A 20499-nucleotide genomic window follows, 5' to 3' on the forward strand; every position below is an offset into this window, starting at 1 on the left:
TTTTATGTTCAAATTTTATAGCAAATAAAGTGTTTGTTTGATTTTTGTCTTTAAAAATAATCAATTTAAAAAAAGTTTTTTATTTATTTATTATTTGAAGTACCGGTGACTATTCATGGATACATGCAGGTATAAAAAAATCCGTGAATAACTTCCAAATTGATACTGACAGATAATAAGAGCGAATTTTCCTTAATTGGACAAACAATAAGAAATTATTATCCTTGGTCGATTTGACCCATTATCATTCTACTTGTTTCTTTCTATATGAATTATGATTATCGAGAACATTAAATTTTATTTTTACAGAACACTAAATATTAAATATTTGGAGAAAAAAATATTATCCTAATAGTTCTAATTGCCTCCATAAATACACGTGGTCTCATACCAATATGCATCATGGTCTTTTCACCCAATGACCCAACTGGTAACAAGCAATTACCTAATGATTAATCCTGAAATGAAGAAATACATGTCTCCAGCTTGCATTGAAATCGTCGACCAAGTAGGCAATTTAAAAATTGAACCACCGAAACCGAAAGTGATAATCTGAATGTTGAAACTATTCAATTAGTTTTTTTATTATCATCAATGTCACTTTCACCAAATAAGACCACACTTTGCCTAACTCTAAACTAATTGTTTATTAGCTTGTCCCCGTCTCTTATAACCAAGAGGATTTGATCTTTCCACTTTGGGATAGGGCATGCGTTTCGAAAACAGATACCACATATTATAAATACTATATACTTCTTCTTCATTTTAGCAAAATAATTTATTGCCATTCTGTAATTCCAATTATTTATTAAATCATTTTTTATTACATCCTTAATTATTTATTATGAAATAATATATATATATATATATATATATATATATATTGTATATATATATATATTAAGAAATTACATTATAATTTTTATAAATTAAAATATTAATAAAACTTCTTAATTAATGTGTCTAAATCTTAGACATAAGAAAAAATAGAAACAGAGAATGTAAAATAAGAAATGTTACTTGTTACATTTTTATTTATAAGATTCAAATTAAAAGCGATTTTTATTTTTTTTTTAATTTTTATAAGACTTAATTCATATTATCTTTCACATAAATTATTTTTATACTAAAATACTCTTAATTAATTATATTGGTAAACAATAATTATAAAAGATAGAATAATCCATACCAAAAACAAGAAGAGAGAATAATATTAAATGATTAGAGTAGTTTTGAAAAAAAATATAAATTTAAGAAATATTATTATTAATTAAAATAACTATTTTTTAATTTAAAGAATTAAGTAATTGAATCTTATTTTTATAAATAAAGGAGGATATTAGTTCCTCTTTGAGTATTAATTAGAGAATACAAATAGAATGTTTTTATAAAAAATGTAATACCATATTTTAAGAAATATTTTTTATTTTTTAGTTTCTGTTTTGATACTTGTTAACAGAATCTTAATAAAATACTATATGTGTGCGTTACTTTTTGGAAATTTCAAACATGGCCCACGAGTTATAGAAATTTAATAATTCTCTCTCTCCTTCAACCCTTTGAGGCCATGGTGGTGCCACGTATAACATAGAGGGAAGATAACGAAGATGAAGAGGAAATAAATGCCCCTTCCTCAAGGCTTTATAAGTTACTATAGCTCTAAGGGTAACAAAATTAAATTAACAAAATTGATACCAAATGAGGAAACAAAAGGAGAGGCTCCTAAGAGTAGAGTATGCAAAATACGGCAGAGTTTACTTTGGTTAACTCTCAAACGATTCTTGATTTTTTTATATTCCAAAATTAGTTTTTTATATTACTATAATTGTTTGTGTGGGGGAGGTTTTTGTTTGTTCTGTACTTTTGTTTTTATTTTTATTTTTATTGTGTTCTTTTTCTTTTTTTCTTCTGATTTTCCTATAATAAGAGAAATGTTGGGAATTTATGAGGCTGTGGAGCTTCAGTGTGCTTGTGTGTGCAACTAGAAAGTTTTTGCTGTGTGGCTCTGTTGTGAGGTTGGCCTAGCTGAAACAGGAGATCCTCCTATGGTGACACTGGTACATCTCTCTCTCTCTCTCTCTCTCTTTTTCTATCTCTTCTTCTTTCTCTCTTGTCTCTCTGTCTCTATTACATGTGTCTCTCTATCTATCTGCTCATTTATTAACTCTGATGGGTGGGTGGTGGGAAATTCTGATCAATTTGGATAAAGTTCGGTACTTTTTTTGGAGGGTCTATGTTTGTTTTTCCTAGTGTTGGACTTGAGAAAACTTTAACCTTTGTAGATGTACTGTTTATTTTTGTTGGCTTGGTTTGGTTTGCTGAATTTTAATATACCCCTTTTAAAAAGTTTGCCTTTTTTTTTAATTCTTTTTAAATTTATATTGGTTTATTTTTTTTGTATATGAAGGGATAGATTGCATACTGAAGAGTTTGTGAATCCATGGTGCAGACCTAACAGGAAGTTGTGATCGTGTTCGGTGTGAAAAAAAGGTTGAGAGGTTGATCTTGATTGATATTGGAGTCTGTGCTTTTTCTTGAGTTAATGAAATGAGTTTGAGTTATAACGGTGATGGTGGAGGTGCAAGGGTGTGAGGCAAGTTGGAGGAGGACCACAGTTTTTGGATGTGTTGTTTTACTTGGCCTACATGCAATTCTAGCTGGGTGAAGATGGAGGGTTCTTCTGGGTCTGCTTTTCACAATTCTGGCAGTTCTAGGGCCTTGAATAGTTCCGGAGTCTCAGATAGGAACCAAAGGGTTCATTGTCCTCAAAGGAACCCCTTTTCGGGTGAGGCATCACAGGATTCGGGGTTTAGAAAGGAAAGGGATAGGGTTCTGTTGGCTCAAAGCGGTCAGCCTAAAAATTTGGGTGGCGGGTTTTCGGGGTTGTGTGAGGATGAGGTGGAGGTTGACCCCTTTTTCTGTGCTGTAGAATGGGGTGATATTAGCTTGAGGCAATGGTTGGATAAACCTGAACGATCGGTGGATGCCTTTGAATGCTTGCACATATTTAGGCAAATAGTAGAGATCGTTAGTGTAGCACATTCTCAAGGAGTTGTAGTTCACAATGTGAGGCCTTCCTGCTTCGTCATGTCATCTTTCAACCATATCTCGTTTATTGAATCAGCATCTTGTTCAGATACTGGATCGGATTCTTTAGGAGATGGAATGAACAACCAAGGCGGTGAGGTTAAAACTCCAACATCTCTCTGTCCCCATGATATGCATCAGCAGAGTTTGGGAAGTGAAGATTTTATGCCCATCAAGACTTCAACCACCCCTGCTCGGTCAGATTCTAGTTGCATGCTGTCGAGTGCCGTGTATGCAGCTCGTGCATCATTGATAGAAGAAACAGAAGAAAATAAAATGAAAGATAGGAGAAAGGATGAAGAAGTAGAAGGAAAGAAGCAATCATTTCCAATGAAACAGATACTACTAATGGAGATGAGTTGGTACACTAGTCCTGAAGAGGGTGCTGGTGAATCTAGTTCTTGTGCTTCAGACGTTTATCGATTGGGGGTTCTCCTTTTTGAGGTTCGTAACAGAAATTGTTCAATTCTGAAGTTCTTATATTTTAATAGGGTACTTGGTATACTTTATCTTATATTTTTTGTTACAAAGGAAGTAAGATATAGTGTTGGAAGACCCTATTTACATTTTGATGTACTCTAATTTGATTACCTTACATGTTGCAGCTATTTTGTCCGCTCAGCTCAAGAGAAGAAAAGAGTAGAACCATGTCTAGCCTTAGACACAGAGTTCTTCCTCCACAGTTACTTCTAAAGTGGCCTAAAGAAGCTTCATTTTGCTTATGGTTACTGCATCCTGACCCTAAGAGTCGTCCAACACTTGGGTAATTATCTTCATCACATGGTTTTTACTTTTTGCTTATTACATATCCAAATTGTTTGTGACATGTCCCATTTGCCTGCCATCTGAATGCCTGGTTTTCTTTTCCCTTTTTGTTTTCTATTTTTTCAATTCATGAGATGTTAAAAAGTTTCGATTCTGCTAATTGGCAATTTATTTCAAATTAGGTCCTTAGAAGCTGATTTTACGTTAAGTTTCCTGATTATTTAAGCTTCAAGATGTAGGATCTACTTATCTCTTGGATACAAAGCTCACTATGAAGTGCTATTTGAGAAACTAATTAGATAGGTTCGTAAATAATATAAGATAAACTTGAACATAATCATGTGATAACTTTTACACTAATTTTGCGCTGTTGGCTTGTATCAGTTTTGTTTATAAGTTTTCTATATGATATTTTTGCTGAAGGTGGTCGGTAATAAATCATTTGCCAAAACAAATATGACAATATTGGATAAAATTTGCTGACTTGTTGAAATATGTTTAGGAATTTCTATGCTAAATAAGAGTTTTTAATACTTCTATCTTTAAGCATTCATGGGAACTTGAGGCTTCAGTTGGCTTTTGTGTCATAGGAAGACTCAGCAAATCCTTGCACCATATGCTAAATTGATACATTTAGTGTTTGCAAAATTTATACTGTTTTATCCTCGTTCTCTGTTATGAGTTATGTTTCTTAATTTTTTTCATCTGAGCAGATTCCATAGAGTTATATAATATAGTAGCTAAGAATCAAGTGCCTGACTGATCAAACCATTTTTAATCCTGTAATAAACATTACACATTTTTTAAACCATTTGTTTACTTGCCTAGCAGGGAGTTGTTGCAGAGCGAGTTCCTTAATGAACAGAGAGATGATACGGAAGAACGTGAAGCAGCGATAGAGCTGAGGCAAAGGATAGAGGATCAGGAGTTGTTGTTAGAGTTCCTTTTGTTACTTCAACAGAGAAAACAGGAAGTTGCTGAGAAGTTGCAACATACTGTCTCTTTTCTGTGTTCAGATATTGAAGAAGTGACCAAGCAGCACGTTAGATTTAAAGAGATTACTGGTGCTGAACTGGGGAGTGATGAGCGTTCAGCATCAAGTTTCCCATCCATGACATTTGTTGATAGTGAGGATTCTGCTTTTCTAGGGACTAGAAAACGAGTCAGACTAGGGATGGATGTTAAAAACATTGAGGAATGTGACGATGATGTAGGGGATGATCAGAAAAGTAACGGAAGTTTTCTTTCAAAAAGTTCACGACTAATGAAGAACTTTAAGAAACTTGAGTCAGCTTACTTTTTAACACGATGTAGACCAGCCTATTCCTCTGGGAAACTGGCGGTTAGACATCCACCTGTAACAAGTGATGGTAGAGGGTCTGTTGTCGTGACTGAAAGAAGTTGCATCAATGACTTGAAATCTAAAGAGCAGTGCAGGGAGGGTGCAAGTGCTTGGATAAATCCTTTTCTTGAGGGTTTGTGCAAGTATTTATCATTCAGTAAGCTAAAGGTTAAGGCTGACCTAAAGCAAGGAGATCTTTTGCATTCTTCCAACCTAGTATGCTCACTCAGCTTTGATCGTGATGGAGAATTTTTCGCTACCGCGGGTGTGAATAAGAAAATTAAAGTGTTTGAATGTGATTCAATAATAAATGAGGATCGTGATATCCACTATCCAGTTGTGGAGATGGCTAGCAGGTCAAAGTTAAGCAGTATATGTTGGAATACATACATCAAAAGTCAAATTGCTTCAAGCAACTTTGAAGGTGTTGTACAGGTAAGTCGATTGCCATCAATAAATTGTTTATGGTATGTATAGCAGTATTGTAACTTCTCTTCTTATTCAGTTATGGGATGTGACAAGAAGTCAAGTAATCTCTGAAATGAGGGAGCACGAGCGGCGGGTGTGGTCCATTGATTTCTCATCAGCAGACCCAACAATGTTGGCAAGTGGGAGCGATGACGGTTCTGTCAAGCTATGGAGTATCAATCAGGCAATTCCATTTTTGCACTTGGTGGAATGTCAGCTTTGAAACTAAACGTACTGCAGTCATCTGTTGCATGTTTTATGTATATTATGCGGGATGTATAATGAGTTGTTTCTCTCACCTGGGATGTTTCTGCAGGGAGTTAGTGTTGGTACCATCAAAACCAAGGCAAATGTTTGCTGCGTTCAGTTCCCCCTGGATTCTGCTCGTTTCCTTGCTTTTGGTTCAGCAGATCACCGAATATATTACTATGATCTTCGCAACCTTAAAATGCCACTTTGTACTTTAGTTGGACATAACAAGACTGTGAGCTACATCAAGTTTGTAGACACTGTGAACCTTGTCTCTGCTTCCACAGATAACACTTTGAAGCTTTGGGATTTGTCTACATGTGCATCTCGAGTTATAGACTCACCGATTCAATCATTCACTGGTCACGCGAATGTTAAGGTATATCTGCAGACAAAAGTAACTTGTGTCTTCACTGCCATGAGTTTTTAGTTATATTTGCCCAAGGGTTTGTTTTATTATGGTCAGCCATATGTTGAGGATAAATAAGTAGGCGTTTTTATCAACCAACCCCCCGCCACCAAAAAAACAAGGCAAGATTACTTATAGCCAAATATATAACTATTGTCATATTTTAGGCAATGAGCCTGATACCACTTTTGTGTGTGTGTGCAAGAGTCTCCCACCCCCAAATTAATGTTTCTCTCAGTGAATGGAGTTTATAGTCACAGCTGTGTGATAATTTAGACTGCCTGATTCCTAATCTTGTTTGTGGGTAAAAATAAAATGTATCCAGTGCATAAGTATAAAACTTCTTTTTTGGTCATTATGTTGTAATATAAAACGAGGCATTTGAGTAATGATTCCCTCATCACCCAAACAGTAGCCCCATTACACACCTCTCATTTATCTCCTCCTCCAAGCTCTTTTGGGTGTTTATACCTAAGAGGTTTGAACCAGTCTTTTTCGTTAGCTTTTAACGTAGTCAGGAGCCATCATCCAATTCAATATTCACAGAGAGTTGGAAAATAAATGTTAGACATTTTAATCCTTTGAAACAACATGATGAATTATTAAGGATGATAGCAATTAGAATCTTTGGCTCCTTTGCAATTTCGCTCTACAACAATGCCTGTTCAGTGTTCATGGTCTAGTGGCATTCACTGTGTCCTTTTCTGTTAATAGCTACTTCTGCTTTAATCCTTGTTCACGGTGTAGCATATCTTGTTCTCTAAGTTTGAGATCCGTATTCTGTTCAATTTTTTTTTATTGGCAAAAATATATTAAGGTTAAGGTACCAGAAGTACCATAAAAATTACAAAGACAGACCGAAGGTTATTGTGTATTTATATGTCTGCTGATACAAATACTTAATAACCAATGATACCAAGGGATCCCTTCCAACGGAGATTACAACCAACTCCAGAACAAAAGATAGCAATAACAAAAAATTAAGCTCATTTATTATCAATTTCCAAACATTTTTATGTAAGCCATTTTTCAATTTTGAGGAACCATAGAATATCCTGCTGATGCATCTTCCTTTGTCTTGCAGAACTTTGTGGGGTTATCAGTATCTGATGGTTACATTGCCACTGGTTCAGAGACAAATGAGGTATTTCACATGTCCTTTTCTATCAGTTTTCTTTTCCTATTGATTTTACATTACTACTGAAGGTAACCTTCTGTGTGGATTAGGTGTTCATATACCACAAGGCCTTCCCCATGCCAGCATTGTCATTCAAGTTTCAGAACACAGACCCTCTTTCTGGCAACGAAGTGGACGATGCTGTGCAGTTCGTGTCCTCAGTCTGTTGGCGCGGCCAGTCATCGTCCACCTTGCTCGCTGCAAATTCCACAGGGAATGTCAAAATTCTGGAGATGGTTTAAGTTGTTGGCCTCTACACAGCAATCTACTACAAAATGATACATTGTTTGCTGAGCATGAGGTGACAGAACCTATGCTTAAGATTAGCTTCTGTTGCCACTGAATGCTTTACAAAGGGGTATATAGATTCCTTGATTATTATTTGTAAGTTGTAACATAACAAATTTTTGCATTAGTAGTTCATAGCGGAAGCAGTTAAAGAGAAGAGTGAGATTGATCACGTGGAAAACCAAAAAAGGTCCTGTAGATAGTGTCACATGGAAAAAAGTGAAGGTCACAACAATCTATATCAGATTATTATCACGGTTATGATCCATATTCAATTTGATAGTTACATTCACCTAGTGGAAGCTACTATTTTTGTGTAGAATTCAATAATATCTACAGATAAAAATCTATTGCATTTTCTAAAGTATCTATTGTTTTTAATGTGCTAAGTCGGTGCAAGCTTTGATGAATTGAATGTCCTGTATCATGTGGATTGTGGAACGTGACACATTAAATGCCTTTTATTATGCTCGATTGTGGCATATCAAATATGACTATGTAAATCTTGGCCAAAGATTATGGATGGCTAAATTTTTTAGTTTAAATATTATTGAATAAATTGTTAGTGTTTAATAGCTATATTCCCATTTTCTCCATTGACTTTTATACCCGTGGACTAGTTATTTTAATTTTTAACGCTAATGGGTTTGTAATCTACTGTATATAAATAAAAATAAGAAAATTTTGTAATATGGGATGAAGTCACATGTTAATTTTATATTTATTTTCTTCAAAATAATAAATGTATAATAAATACAATAAATATTATTTTTATTCATTTATAATAGTAATCTTTTAAATAGTTACCTTAATTATAATATATTTGTTTCAGTCAAATTAATAAAAATTATTGTAACTAAATTTATGCACTAACTATTATATGAATTTAATTTTTATTTTATTTTCTCATATAAGTTTTATTTTGTATATATTTTAGTTCAACAATAATATGATAAATTATTGTATCCTTTATAGTGATTATTATAGATTAATTATACAAAATTATTTAATATATTCTTTTTACTATACTAAAATTTAGATATGGTAAATGAAAATTATACAATATTTTATCATTAATAAAATATATTCTTCGGTTCCATGAATATTTTATTGAAATTTAATCACGAAAAGACATTATTTTATTTATTTTAATAAAGTTTCATGTCTTATGACATTTATTCAAAAAAGTATTTAATGAATAAGTTATTTTTGGAACTAATTTAATTTAAAATATAATTAATCATAATAAAACTAAAAACAAAAAATTTACATACGTAAATGACTTAATATATTTATCTCATCTAATTTATTTTTTCCTTCAATTCCAACCAAAATTAGATGAAATTTTTTAATAACATTTTTAGATGATGATTAAAGTTTAAAAAAGTAAATTAAATAAAAATTATTGTAATTAAACAATTTCATTCAATTGTTGTTATCTCAAATTGAAATACAAACTACATAAAAAATAAACTAAATTAATTTTTTTTAAAAGAAAGTAAAACAAGAACATGTAAAACATCACCAAAAAGTGAAAAGAGATCTTATCTAGAATAACACTATAAATAATAATATATTTTTTTTGGAACATGTGTGCTAGTATGTATATAAAAATATGTTTAAATATTTATTGACATATTTATTAAAATTTAAATTAGATAATTAATAATATATTAAAAATTTAAAATAATATAAAAATTATTTGTATAAATTATAAAATATGAATTTAATGTATGTGCAAGTCACGGGACAATTAGTTTTTATGTAACGTTGAAATCATGGGAATTTAAATATTGAAGGAGGAAAATGAGAAATTAAATATTTATATTTTGAAAATTACAAAATATATGGATTGATGCGATAGATGTGCTACAAAATATACAATTCTAACTTTTACTAACACTAATCAGACTCCTAATAAGTCTATGTTTTACAAAACCGAACCGGATTAGTCGCATTGGTGGTTGGACCGAAAAATTGGTGAAATGGTCAAATATTTGCTCTAAATAAATCACAAAACTGGCTATAAGAAAATCAGTTAAAAAATTTTGTTCACAACGTGTTAGTGAAAACTATTTTATAAAATGTTGATATGACTTTTCTTCATTTAAAAAATTGAAAAATTAATCTAAGATGTTTGTCATTTTCTTTTTCTTTTTTATTTATTTTAGATGTACACTTATATTATCAATAGATATTGTTGTGCATTGTTGAAATTTAGACCTAAGTATAATTTCAATTTTTTTTTAAAAAAAAACTAGACCTAAGTATCATAATATATTTGATTTGGATATTCAAGTGTACTTTGAATGTTAAAAAAAGCCTTCAAAATTATATTTTTCTTTGTATTTTTAGTGTAATAAACTTTAAATATTAATTTATCTATCATGCATTATTTAACTCATATTATTGTGTTATTAATATCAATCCAACTACAACTAAACTATTAAACCTTGAAATATGTCTTGCTTTGGTATTATTTTTGTTTTTTAACCCTCCCATTCATCATGACAAAAGAATTTCTGACTAATCTAGAATTTCGTCGAGAGTTAAATAAAATCTGATCAATAATTGTTTTCGCAAATGATCACACTTGATATTATCTGAACGATTCAATCTTAACATCAGCACATTAACCACTTATGTTTAAACACTTGGTTATTTTGAACTTGTTTTTTAAAGATGGCTAATAATTCATATAAATAAGAAAATAAATAATAAACTATGAAAACTAATCTTATGAATTAGCCTAGATATTTCAAATCATTCTAAAACATAATTTAGATATTATTGGATTATTTTATTTTATATATATTATGACAATCTTGCAATATTAGTAGAAAATTGGTAGTGAGATTAGTATTTGCGTGTATTCAAAGGTACTACCTACATTGGGTTAGCGTTTTATTGTTTTTCTTGCAACGTTGTACAGTGAGAGAAATGAACATTTACTCTTAAACTATAGGTTACTTGAAGGAATATTAGTGGCATGTATTAAACTCCAATTTCATTATATTGACTAAAAAACACAGTCAATTTCCTTCTAAGTGTGAAAGTGAATTTTCTTTCTTTCCACTGCCGTTTTTGGCACGCGTTTTCCTCAATAAACCCAGCACACGCATCAAACTAGATACTTGTTTTTATGTCAAAAATCATACAAGGCTAACACACGTTTTTTTTTTTTTGTCTGCTGTAACAAGAAACTTGATATCCATGACGTACCAGAATTTATAAGCAAAGAGAACGAATACGATTGTGCTTGTTACCTAATAGTACCTACGTTCCTTCGGCCACAAATCTTTTCCAAATTGATGAAACAAGTCAAATATATATAATTGCTACAGAACTAGAGAAAACTAACAAATATGTATAAATCCAGATATGTATAATCCACTGAAATATTGATCATGATAAATAAATATCTAGCAGAGTTTTTGGCTGATTGAGCCTAGCATTTAAATATTTAATTATCCAAATTCTGTTGTCCATCAAAAAGATGGTGGCTCATGAAACATGAAGTAACAAAAAGCATAAACAAAAATGTATAGAATTTCCGGGATCATGATGTTGCTAAAAAATTGTGTTACCTCTATTGGTAAAAAGGACCTACAAAAAGAAAGATGACCCTCATGCCATCTTTGGTACTTCACATAGAGGCAACTAACTATAGCTAAGTTAATAAATATCTGGGTTTGATTTGCTATATATTATGAATGAGGTGCAATTGCACTCTAACCTCAAAAAGTTTTCTCCCTTCAAGTAGATGCTGGAATACTAATGTATCTGGTTATAAGAATAACCTTCATCTATCCAACTCTTCCATTTCCAACCACAAAAAGTTCCCAACGGAATCTATTTACACTGATCCTCACCAGATTTAGCCTTCAAAGTTAGCCCCGCGACAAGGCGATGAAGCCTTTGAGATCCCGGACCAGGTTTGAGTTTATAAATGTTCCCAATCTCGGAGCATTTGGGTCTGCCGGTGCACCAACCACCGAGTGGAAATAGTCCATTTCTCTTGCGGAGAATCATTTTATCAATCCAATCCAAGGCTGGATCATCTTGCTTAAATTTTCTTGCAAAGGCAGCACCACTTTCAACCATTTTGTCTGTGTCGTTGATGTTAAGGACGTGAGGGTGCTGTTTAGGAGGGACATCCCAGGCAATGTAATGCAAGTCACTATTGACAAGGGTTTTAGCCCATTCTGGCGCATTGCATGCAACAGTCTGGAAGTAGCCTTCAGGGGAAGACAGAAAATTAGTGTAGTACATGAGAAGGGTCCTTGGCAGATTGTCCCATCCCCATACAATATATTCAACAAAGTCGTGTGATAATACCGTCCATGCTGAACCTGCAATGTAGGTACGATAATTCAACAAAAATCATCACAAAGCAAAGTAAATAGAGTAAATGGTATATGCACTAACAGTGTATGGGGCTTTTAAATAGAGTAAATTGTGTAGGGCTTTTAAGTTGTCAACCAATCAAAAATTATCATGTATTTATAAATTTGTCGACTTTTACAATAACTACCTTGAAAGTCATCCCTAACATGATTTTAGATTGGTTGACAGTATAAAAATTCTTTATACTGTCAATGAATAGATTTTAAACTAAATAAAATAACAATGAAAGTGGGGAAATGATGGTAAGCCATAAATCAGTCATTTGGCAATTGGTGTGTATTAGAAGGAGAATTATTTGATTCATGGTTTAAGATTGACTAATCTTCACTTCCCCACCCTAAATGGGGAAAAACAATTTTTCTTAGTTCAAAAGCCCGAAAGGAAAATCTTTCGTGAACCAAGCACATTTTACTGATTGTAAGAACTTATGTTTTTTGAAAATACACAAGCATATATTTTAATTCTACCCTAAGAAGCTATGTCCTAGGTGAAAATTAAATGAACCACATAACTTAATGAGATATCAGACCCAAGGTAATATTATCTTATCAACAACAACCCAGAAAAAGAAATAAAGCTAGGAAGGAGAACACTAACCAGTGAATAATTTAAATGCTGTTGGCAAAGGTCTCTTTGGATTGACCCAAAATACATCAGATTTGGTTGACATGTAAAGCCCAGGGTCTACAATTAAAGGCATTGCTCGTTTATCACTGCATCATATGTCATGGGGGAGGGGACAATTCATTAATTATATGTCAAGGATTACTTATATCAGGTGAAAAAAGAGAAGAAAAAACTTACAACTTCCACCCTAACCGACTTGTGTGCTCAATGAAGTTAAGGCCTCTATCTAAATCTGAAAAAGTATATAGCAGATCTGCAGAATTATAAACTCACATTATTCTAAAAATAATTGAGCAGAACAAGTTGTAATATTAAAAAGTTGGAATCAGAACAAATACTAATAGAAACAATGACATAGGATAATAAACTAACCATCCTGTGTCACAAGAGGATAGTCTGAAGCACTAAGATTAATAAACCAATCCCAGTCTTTACTTCTCTTGAGCAGAATGGCACAAGCATGAAGAGTATTAGCAACCATCGTTGGTCCTCGGTAAGTGACCATGTTAGCCTTTGTGATTACAAAAACGTTTCCAACCTCAGCGAAGACATGTTGTCTTTCAATTCTATGTGCAATCTCCATCCTTTCCTCAAGCGGCGACTCAAGGTCCATATGAACAACATAATGGTTTAGGGGATGATAAAGTGCATGAAGGGTTCTCCAAAGCTTTTCCAAATCACCTTTGGAGCCTGAAATCAAATAAGCGAAACGAGGAAGCACAGGCCTAGCCGGCGCTGGAGCAGGAGAAGCCTTCCTCTCCACAAAACCCGGCTCAGTTTGGTTTGGGCGTAAATGAGATGGGAGAAAGAAAAACAGTGAATTGATGGAGTGAATTGAAGAGACAAGATCCATGTTGAAGGATGAGACTAGTAAGAGCATGCATATGGCAAAACACACTATGAAAGGATATAACCATTTCTTCTCTACGTTTAAGAACCCCATAACTGAGAACTATCATGGATAGTGATACTTCACATTCTAGATTCCATCAATAACTAAAACACAATTTGCCAATTCACCATCAAACAGCCACTACAAAACACATATATTTGGCATCTTCTTCGTATATCTTCTCAACAATCTCTGCCTCTGAATAGTGTCTGTTGAATCAAAATCAAATATTGTATTCAACAAAAATTTTATAATTCTCTTGTGGGAATATTCTAATTATTTAATAAACGAAGGAATCACAGTTCCGTAATCAAACGGATTAAGCACCAATAAATAAACCAAAACTAGAAGATACGCATCTAAGCATGTCTAGCGAAACGAGACCAACCTAAGCATAAAAAATCGAAAAAAAAAAGTGCCACAGAATATTAAAAGCATTAAACAACAACAGATTTTGTTCTTGACAATGACGAGCTAAGAAGAAAAGGAGGTAAAAAAAAGAATAACGAATGGTGGAACAAAATTGATTATCATAACACAATAGCTAGAAAAACAACGATCTAGAACAAATCGGTGAATTGGTTGGGATTAAATCAAGGTAGATTTTAGCTCAAACAATGGTCTATATATTTTTATCTCTAACTGTTGTTTAAAAACATTAATACAATATGATCATCGAAAGAAACAACATAAAAAAAATAACTGAAAAAAAAGGAGAAAACCCAGATAAAAAAAATTCACTAATTCAATTTTTTTTACGACCCTTGAGACAGCAGAAACACAAGAACAAAGAGAAAGGAAACCACCTGCATCTGCATGACAAAGAACAATAGAACACGAGCTGAAAGATAAGCTTAACTCAAATAAAACTGTTTAGTGTTAATCAGAATTATGCAGATCACACTAATGAATTTTACTGCAGAAATAAAACGAGGGACACGCCAGTTTGTGATGTTGTGATGGAGGACGTGTCCACGTCTAAGAAACACATAAGAGAGAGACTGAGAGAGTGAGGATCTAAAATGTTGAACACATAATAGTGAATAATGAATAAGAGAAGAGAAAAATGAGTTTTTATTTTATTTTTATTGGGTGACTTGTTCAAAATCTCTACGTGTCAGACAAAGCGGTTCCATTTCTTTTTGGACCTTTTGCCTATATATAATCAATTTAGAATAATGTTGTAATGTAAGTGTGTTGTTGGATGGTAGTAGCTGCTAATTATTAATTCAGTTATAAATTGTATTTTTTTTTGAGTTATACTGGTAATAGATACTCATAATTTTTGTCAAAAAAATAGTTACTCATAATTAAACTTTTCTAGTAATTTCATTTGATTTAATATTTAATATAAAAAAATATTTCTTTCATGCCAGGCCGTGTAGGCAAGCAACTAATCTTGTGTCTATATATGCGGTTTTATTCATAAAATATAGAGCAAATTTCATGAGTTTCCAGGTTAAAGTTTATTGTACTTGCACTCTTTTCATATTTTCACCCTACAAAATATTTCCTAATTTTTTAAAGTTCATTAAACCCGCACCCTCTACGCTGTAACGAAATTGTTTCATGTGCGCTATTTGTGTAATTTTAATGAAATATTTGGATACTTATGTCCTCTTCTTCCTCATAGAACCTATTAGAAATTAGAGGCCATGAAACTCCTCAAAAATCTGAACACAATCTTTTGCCTACAGAACATCTTCTCGTGCGATTTTTGGTGCGTTTCAAGTAGGGGTTTAAAGGTTTGTGGTGCGTTTTTTGTGTTGTCTATATCTCCTTCAAGTGTGTTTTTGTGAGTTTATGTTGGTGTGGATGACTTTATTTTGAGTTCATAAAACAGCCCCGACATAAAATGAAATATGAAGTTGTTTGGCAAACCCAGGCCTATGCTTAAATGAGTTTGTAAAAAAAAAAAATCATAATATGTCAGTTATATATCCTAATTCTTAATTCTTCTTTTGGCTCAAATTTTAGTCTTTTCTTCTTTGCACCTTCATTGTGTTGATATTTCCATCTTGATTAGAAGATTGGCTTGCAACCTCAGAATTGGTCTGTGATTCCTTACAGTGAAACAATAAGATAAGTCACAAATAGTTTGTTGATAATTTTAGCTTCAAAACTAATTGGTTTAGGGAATACCTAAAAAATGATTCCAAACTGTTGGGTTTGAGGAACTTTAGATTGGCTTGTGTTGGAGTTTTGAAGTTGCACAGATCCAACTTTTCTTGTGTTACTTGGTTTAGTGTTTTTAGCCTGGACAGGTGCAACTACTCCTTCGCATATACTTGGTTCAATGTTTAAAGCATGGACGATGCAATTGCTCTTGTGCTACTTGGTTCAATGTTTTCAGCATGGACATGTGCAATTGAATGTGTTTCGACAACATTACCATTTCCACTTCGAGCATTAGTAGCAGCATCATAATTTGTTTTCTACAAAACCAATAAGAAAACATGCCATTAGTGAGACATTGGTAATAATAATGACTAAAATCATTTAAGGTAATCATGTCTATAACTTCTTTTTTGTTTTTTTGTTTTCCTATAGGAGCCTTTTAGCAAGTCCTACTATTATGACCAAATACTTTGCAAGTAGAACATTGAATGTTGTTTGATTTCCTAGCTTGTTGGGCTCTTGATGGTCCCTCAACATTACTCTTTCTCGGAGACTTTCTAGGACCATCAGACATCCTTTTCAGGGGAAGATGATCAATTAATGGGTAATAATCTATGTTGTTAATATTTATATTAGACATTAGATGAATAATTTCAAAGTAAGAGACCATCCACATTCGAGTTGTAAACGGCTTGTCACAATAATTCTCCACATTGTCTCTTAAATAAGTAATACAAGAACATACATGTTTGCATGACAAACCCGTTATTTGCTAATAATCACAACATGCCACCTTAACAATAAAGTTGTTGTTGTAACCATCCTTAACTTAGAATTCTTCTTGATTTGCATATGTTACAAGGCATGATCTTCCATGTTGGGTAGTTTTGTCTAAAACAATCTTGGTCCTAGCCATCATCTTAGAATGAGTTGTAGCTGCCTTTGCATACCTTTTCTTAAAGATCACCATCATCCTTTTAATAATGAATCAAGCATAGCTAACATTGTCTTCTTCCTATCAACACCCACTTAAGAGTTGAATATTTCACACACATTGTTTGTCACATGGTCATTCTTGCTTAATGGATCAAAAGTATGTCTGACTCATGTATGTTTAGGTCTATCATCAGACAATAACCAATTTGCAGCTTCAGAATTCACCTTCATCAGTCCCTTAATTGCTTTATTAAACAAGAATTTGTTATAAGCCTTGACACATTTCCAAAAGTCAGATGTCTACACTAAAGATTTGTAGTTTTGTTTGAAATGATTAAGCATGTGATTGACACAAAACCTGCTCTTAAAAACACCAAGTAAAGTAAGTTAAGACATTCAACTTAATTAAGTAATTACGAATGAAAAATCAAAATAACCAAGTCAGAAATTGTCCTCAATTAAAATGAAATGATGAAGTCTAAAATTATTCAATTAAAATGAAATGGTATCAATGAAATGACCAACCACGATAAATGAACAAACTAAAACAGAAATATGCATGTCTTTTATTAAATATTTAAATTTTTAAATAAATTAATGAGAGATGATCCTGGCAAGAAACAACACATGGTCCAAAACAACGAGCAATAACATATACTTGTCAGATCAAAATAATCCACAAGAGTGAACATTAAATAAATAGATAACTCACTTATGTCTCACATTGGAAAACACATGATCCACAGTTCCATGAAGTCTCTACAACAATAAAAAATAATAAAGTAATTATTACTAAATTAAGTCAAGTAAATAAAAATAAATAGTGAACATGATTGAACCAACCTTTTACATATAAGACATAATGGTAAGGGAGTCATCCTTCCACTCAAGAACTAATTCTAATGCTTCTTTTAGTAATGTCAAAAAATACATCCTTGAGTCTTTATTCTTTATCTCAACAATTACAATAACAATAGGGAACATCTCCTTGTTTGCATTTAGTGAAATAACTGAAAGTAAGATACCTCAAAAATGACATTTTAAGTGGCTTCCACCAATACCAAACCATGGTTTACACCATCTTACAAAGTCATTTTTCATTGTGTCCATGCAAACAAAAAATCCTCTTGAATTGGGGGTTCTTAGATACCCTAGGCTCCTCCACATATAGTTTTTTCATTATACTTCCTTGATTGCGATGTCTAAGGATAATTGCCCATGGTGGAAAATTATTGTATGATTACTCAAATAAAATTTACTTAAAAAAATGATTTGGAACGTAAACTAATAAACCTATTATATTCTCTCAAACATTTTTTAAAATGCATTTTCTATCATTAAATTTTCTAATATCTTTATATATATAAAAGTAGAAGTGAGGGTAATTATGTCTTTTTCTTTTTCCACTCATTTTAAGGCTAAAATTGTAGTTTTATATAATTTTCATCTTAAAAAAATGTTTTTCCTCTCATAAAAGAATAATTTTAACTTTTTTACTTTTTTAAGGATAAAAGAATAATTGTTGAAGCCTTTTTGTTACCAAAATTATCTATAACAAACATATATTTTATTTTTTACATTTCCGGTTTATAATTAAATAAATTTAACATATTGAATAAAATGTTATATTTTATATTTTTATTTTAAGTTTATAACTAAATAAATAATATTTATATTTGACAAACATTTCTTAACTAAATTTTTAGCGTGTAATTGTAAAAAAATAAAAATTATTCACACAAAATACAGTAGTTTTGCACAAATTATTATTTTTTGTCGAAGTACATTCAAAACAAGTCCAAAATAAAATTTTCAAACATTTTGTTAACCCGTGAATTGCATGGGTAAAAACTAGTAATTCTTAAAAAAACGAGTGGAACTTGTATTCTTTTAATAAATTGTATATTTTTATGAAAAAGTGTAAAAAAATATAAAAAATATATTATTATTATTAATATTCCTCATTAATTGTAATTGGATTAGAAAAAAAAACTACAATGACAGTTTGAGGGAGGAAAAGGTAAAAATCATGAATAGGAGGATAACATTCACATTTTAGGCCATTAATTCAATCAATTCATAGCATCTATAACTTCTAGCCAAATACTCAATAGCCACTTTGAATTTTTGCAATGAGTAAGTGCAATTTTAATGAAATCAGCCAACCAGAAATGCTTATAATCTTAATGGGCGTGTTTCCTAACCAGTAAAAACAGGGTATATTTTCAGGATCAATGTTCATTTTATTCTACCCTATTAATTTGCTAGATCGTCAAGTCAAAATACTCTACAAACTCCAAAGTGACAAGCACCCAGGTCTGAGGTCTCCATCCAATTTTTTAATGATACAAAAAAAACGAGATCCATTTTTCACAGTCACCTATCACCTATCACCTATTACCTATCACCTATCATACGATACAATCATATATAACATCTTAAGTACAAGGTTAAGCATTTTTTTTCAACTCCAAAATTTTTTCACCTTTATATATATAAATGTGTTTTTTTGTCGCATCATTTAGATATTAAAGTATCATATATTTAGTTAAGTTGAAAATCTAACACTTAAACACTAGGTAGTCAATAAGACTTATAAGATGCTTGATCTAGTCTAATATCTAATAGCCTTCTGTAGTATCAAATATTTATCCTGACTGAATACATGATATTCTCCTATGATATTAAGTATTCAGTCTAGTTGAATACTTGATAGGTCAAGTATTTGATACCCTTTTATAATATTAGGTATTTGATCTAGTCGAATACCTAATACTTTTCCATTGTATCAGATATTTGATTTAGCCGAAAACCTAATACATCTCATTCAACTTGTTCAGCTCAAGGAAAAATAACTAAGATTATTTAATAAAAGATCATTCTAAGTAAAATCAGTTCCCTAGAGATAATTATATATACATTTTTTCATCTTAAGGTAGCACATTATTTTGGAATTTATTTTTTTATACTTATTGTAAGCTAATACATTTTTTATAAATAGTACTGTGAGTATGTATTTATCAGTTTTTTTTTCTATTTATTTTATGAATAGTACAATGTTTCATTAATGTTGATTTTTAAGAATATCATTATTATTTTGTAAAAAAAATATCCTTATTATTTTTATATTTAAAGATTTCTTTAATTTTTTTCAAGACTTAAAGATGTAATAATTTTTAATGGTCTAACTCAATAACCAATCAAATTCAATTAAAGTTGGATTTAATTGAATTAGAATGACAAAATAAAAAAAAAGTAAACTTATTGGGTTAGATTGAAAAATAATTAAAACTCAATCTAATTCAACCATTCACACTACTAGTTATGAGAAAGATTAAGAATTCCACTCTTTAAGTCATATACTATTAAGTAATTCATTATATAAAAGTAAATATTTAGTAATAAATTAAAATTCAATAAAATTCGAGTCTGCAATAATTCTTTTCATTAAACTTTTAGGAACCTCTTTAACATGCCCCTAAAACCCTATTGTTATTGGATAAGATTACTAGTAGGACTTTTCTCAAAGCCACTTCTCCCCATTTGTATTGTAGTGTGCTTTAATTTGTCTGTTTTTCTGGCCTCACCTGCTTACCATTTTTTGTTTAATTCAATTCTTTCAACACCCTCCATCTAAACAATAAAAACTATTTGTGTATTTGGCAGTACTTGTTCAACTTTTTTTTTTCCTGAATAATAACACCAACGTCCAAGAAAGATAAAGTAAATAAAAA

At 31.6% G+C, this 20499-nt stretch overlaps 2 protein-coding genes across 5 annotated transcripts; one reads left to right on the forward strand and one right to left on the reverse strand.

The window, feature by feature from the left end:
- The first annotated feature begins 1685 nt into the window (after positions 1 to 1685).
- LOC114379284 (protein SPA1-RELATED 3-like) lies at positions 1686 to 8299 on the forward strand. Of its 3 annotated transcripts, none has more exons than XM_028337920.1 (8): positions 1689 to 2057; positions 2408 to 3531; positions 3693 to 3850; positions 4684 to 5629; positions 5700 to 5846; positions 5979 to 6290; positions 7405 to 7464; positions 7548 to 8299. In XM_028337920.1, the coding sequence occupies exons 2-8, from the start codon at positions 2623 to 2625 to the stop codon at positions 7737 to 7739; spliced, it is 2724 nt and encodes a 907-aa protein (XP_028193721.1). In that variant the 5' UTR covers positions 1689 to 2057; positions 2408 to 2622; the 3' UTR covers positions 7740 to 8299. The 3 variants fall into 3 exon arrangements, with proteins under 3 accessions (XP_028193723.1, XP_028193721.1, XP_028193722.1); XM_028337921.1 differs by having other exon boundaries at positions 2450 to 3531; XM_028337922.1 differs by lacking the exons at positions 7405 to 7464; positions 7548 to 8299 and having other exon boundaries at positions 1686 to 2057; positions 5700 to 5893; positions 5979 to 6117.
- Positions 8300 to 11167: 2868 nt separating this feature from the next.
- LOC114378289 (beta-glucuronosyltransferase GlcAT14A-like) lies at positions 11168 to 14757 on the reverse strand. Of its 2 annotated transcripts, none has more exons than XM_028336861.1 (5): positions 14518 to 14757; positions 13192 to 13920; positions 12997 to 13051; positions 12790 to 12905; positions 11168 to 12137 (listed from the first exon to the last, which is right to left on the reverse strand). In XM_028336861.1, exons 2-5 carry the CDS (start codon positions 13760 to 13762, stop codon positions 11638 to 11640), a joined length of 1242 nt encoding a protein of 413 aa, XP_028192662.1. In that variant the 5' UTR covers positions 13763 to 13920; positions 14518 to 14757; the 3' UTR covers positions 11168 to 11637. The 2 variants fall into 2 exon arrangements, with proteins under 2 accessions (XP_028192662.1, XP_028192661.1); XM_028336860.1 differs by having other exon boundaries at positions 12997 to 13072; positions 14518 to 14756.
- Between the last annotated feature and the right edge of the window lie 5742 nt (positions 14758 to 20499).

The sequence above is a fragment of the Glycine soja genome, chromosome 12, assembly GCF_004193775.1.
Source record: "Glycine soja cultivar W05 chromosome 12, ASM419377v2, whole genome shotgun sequence".
NCBI classification, from domain to species: Eukaryota; Viridiplantae; Streptophyta; class Magnoliopsida; order Fabales; family Fabaceae; genus Glycine; species Glycine soja.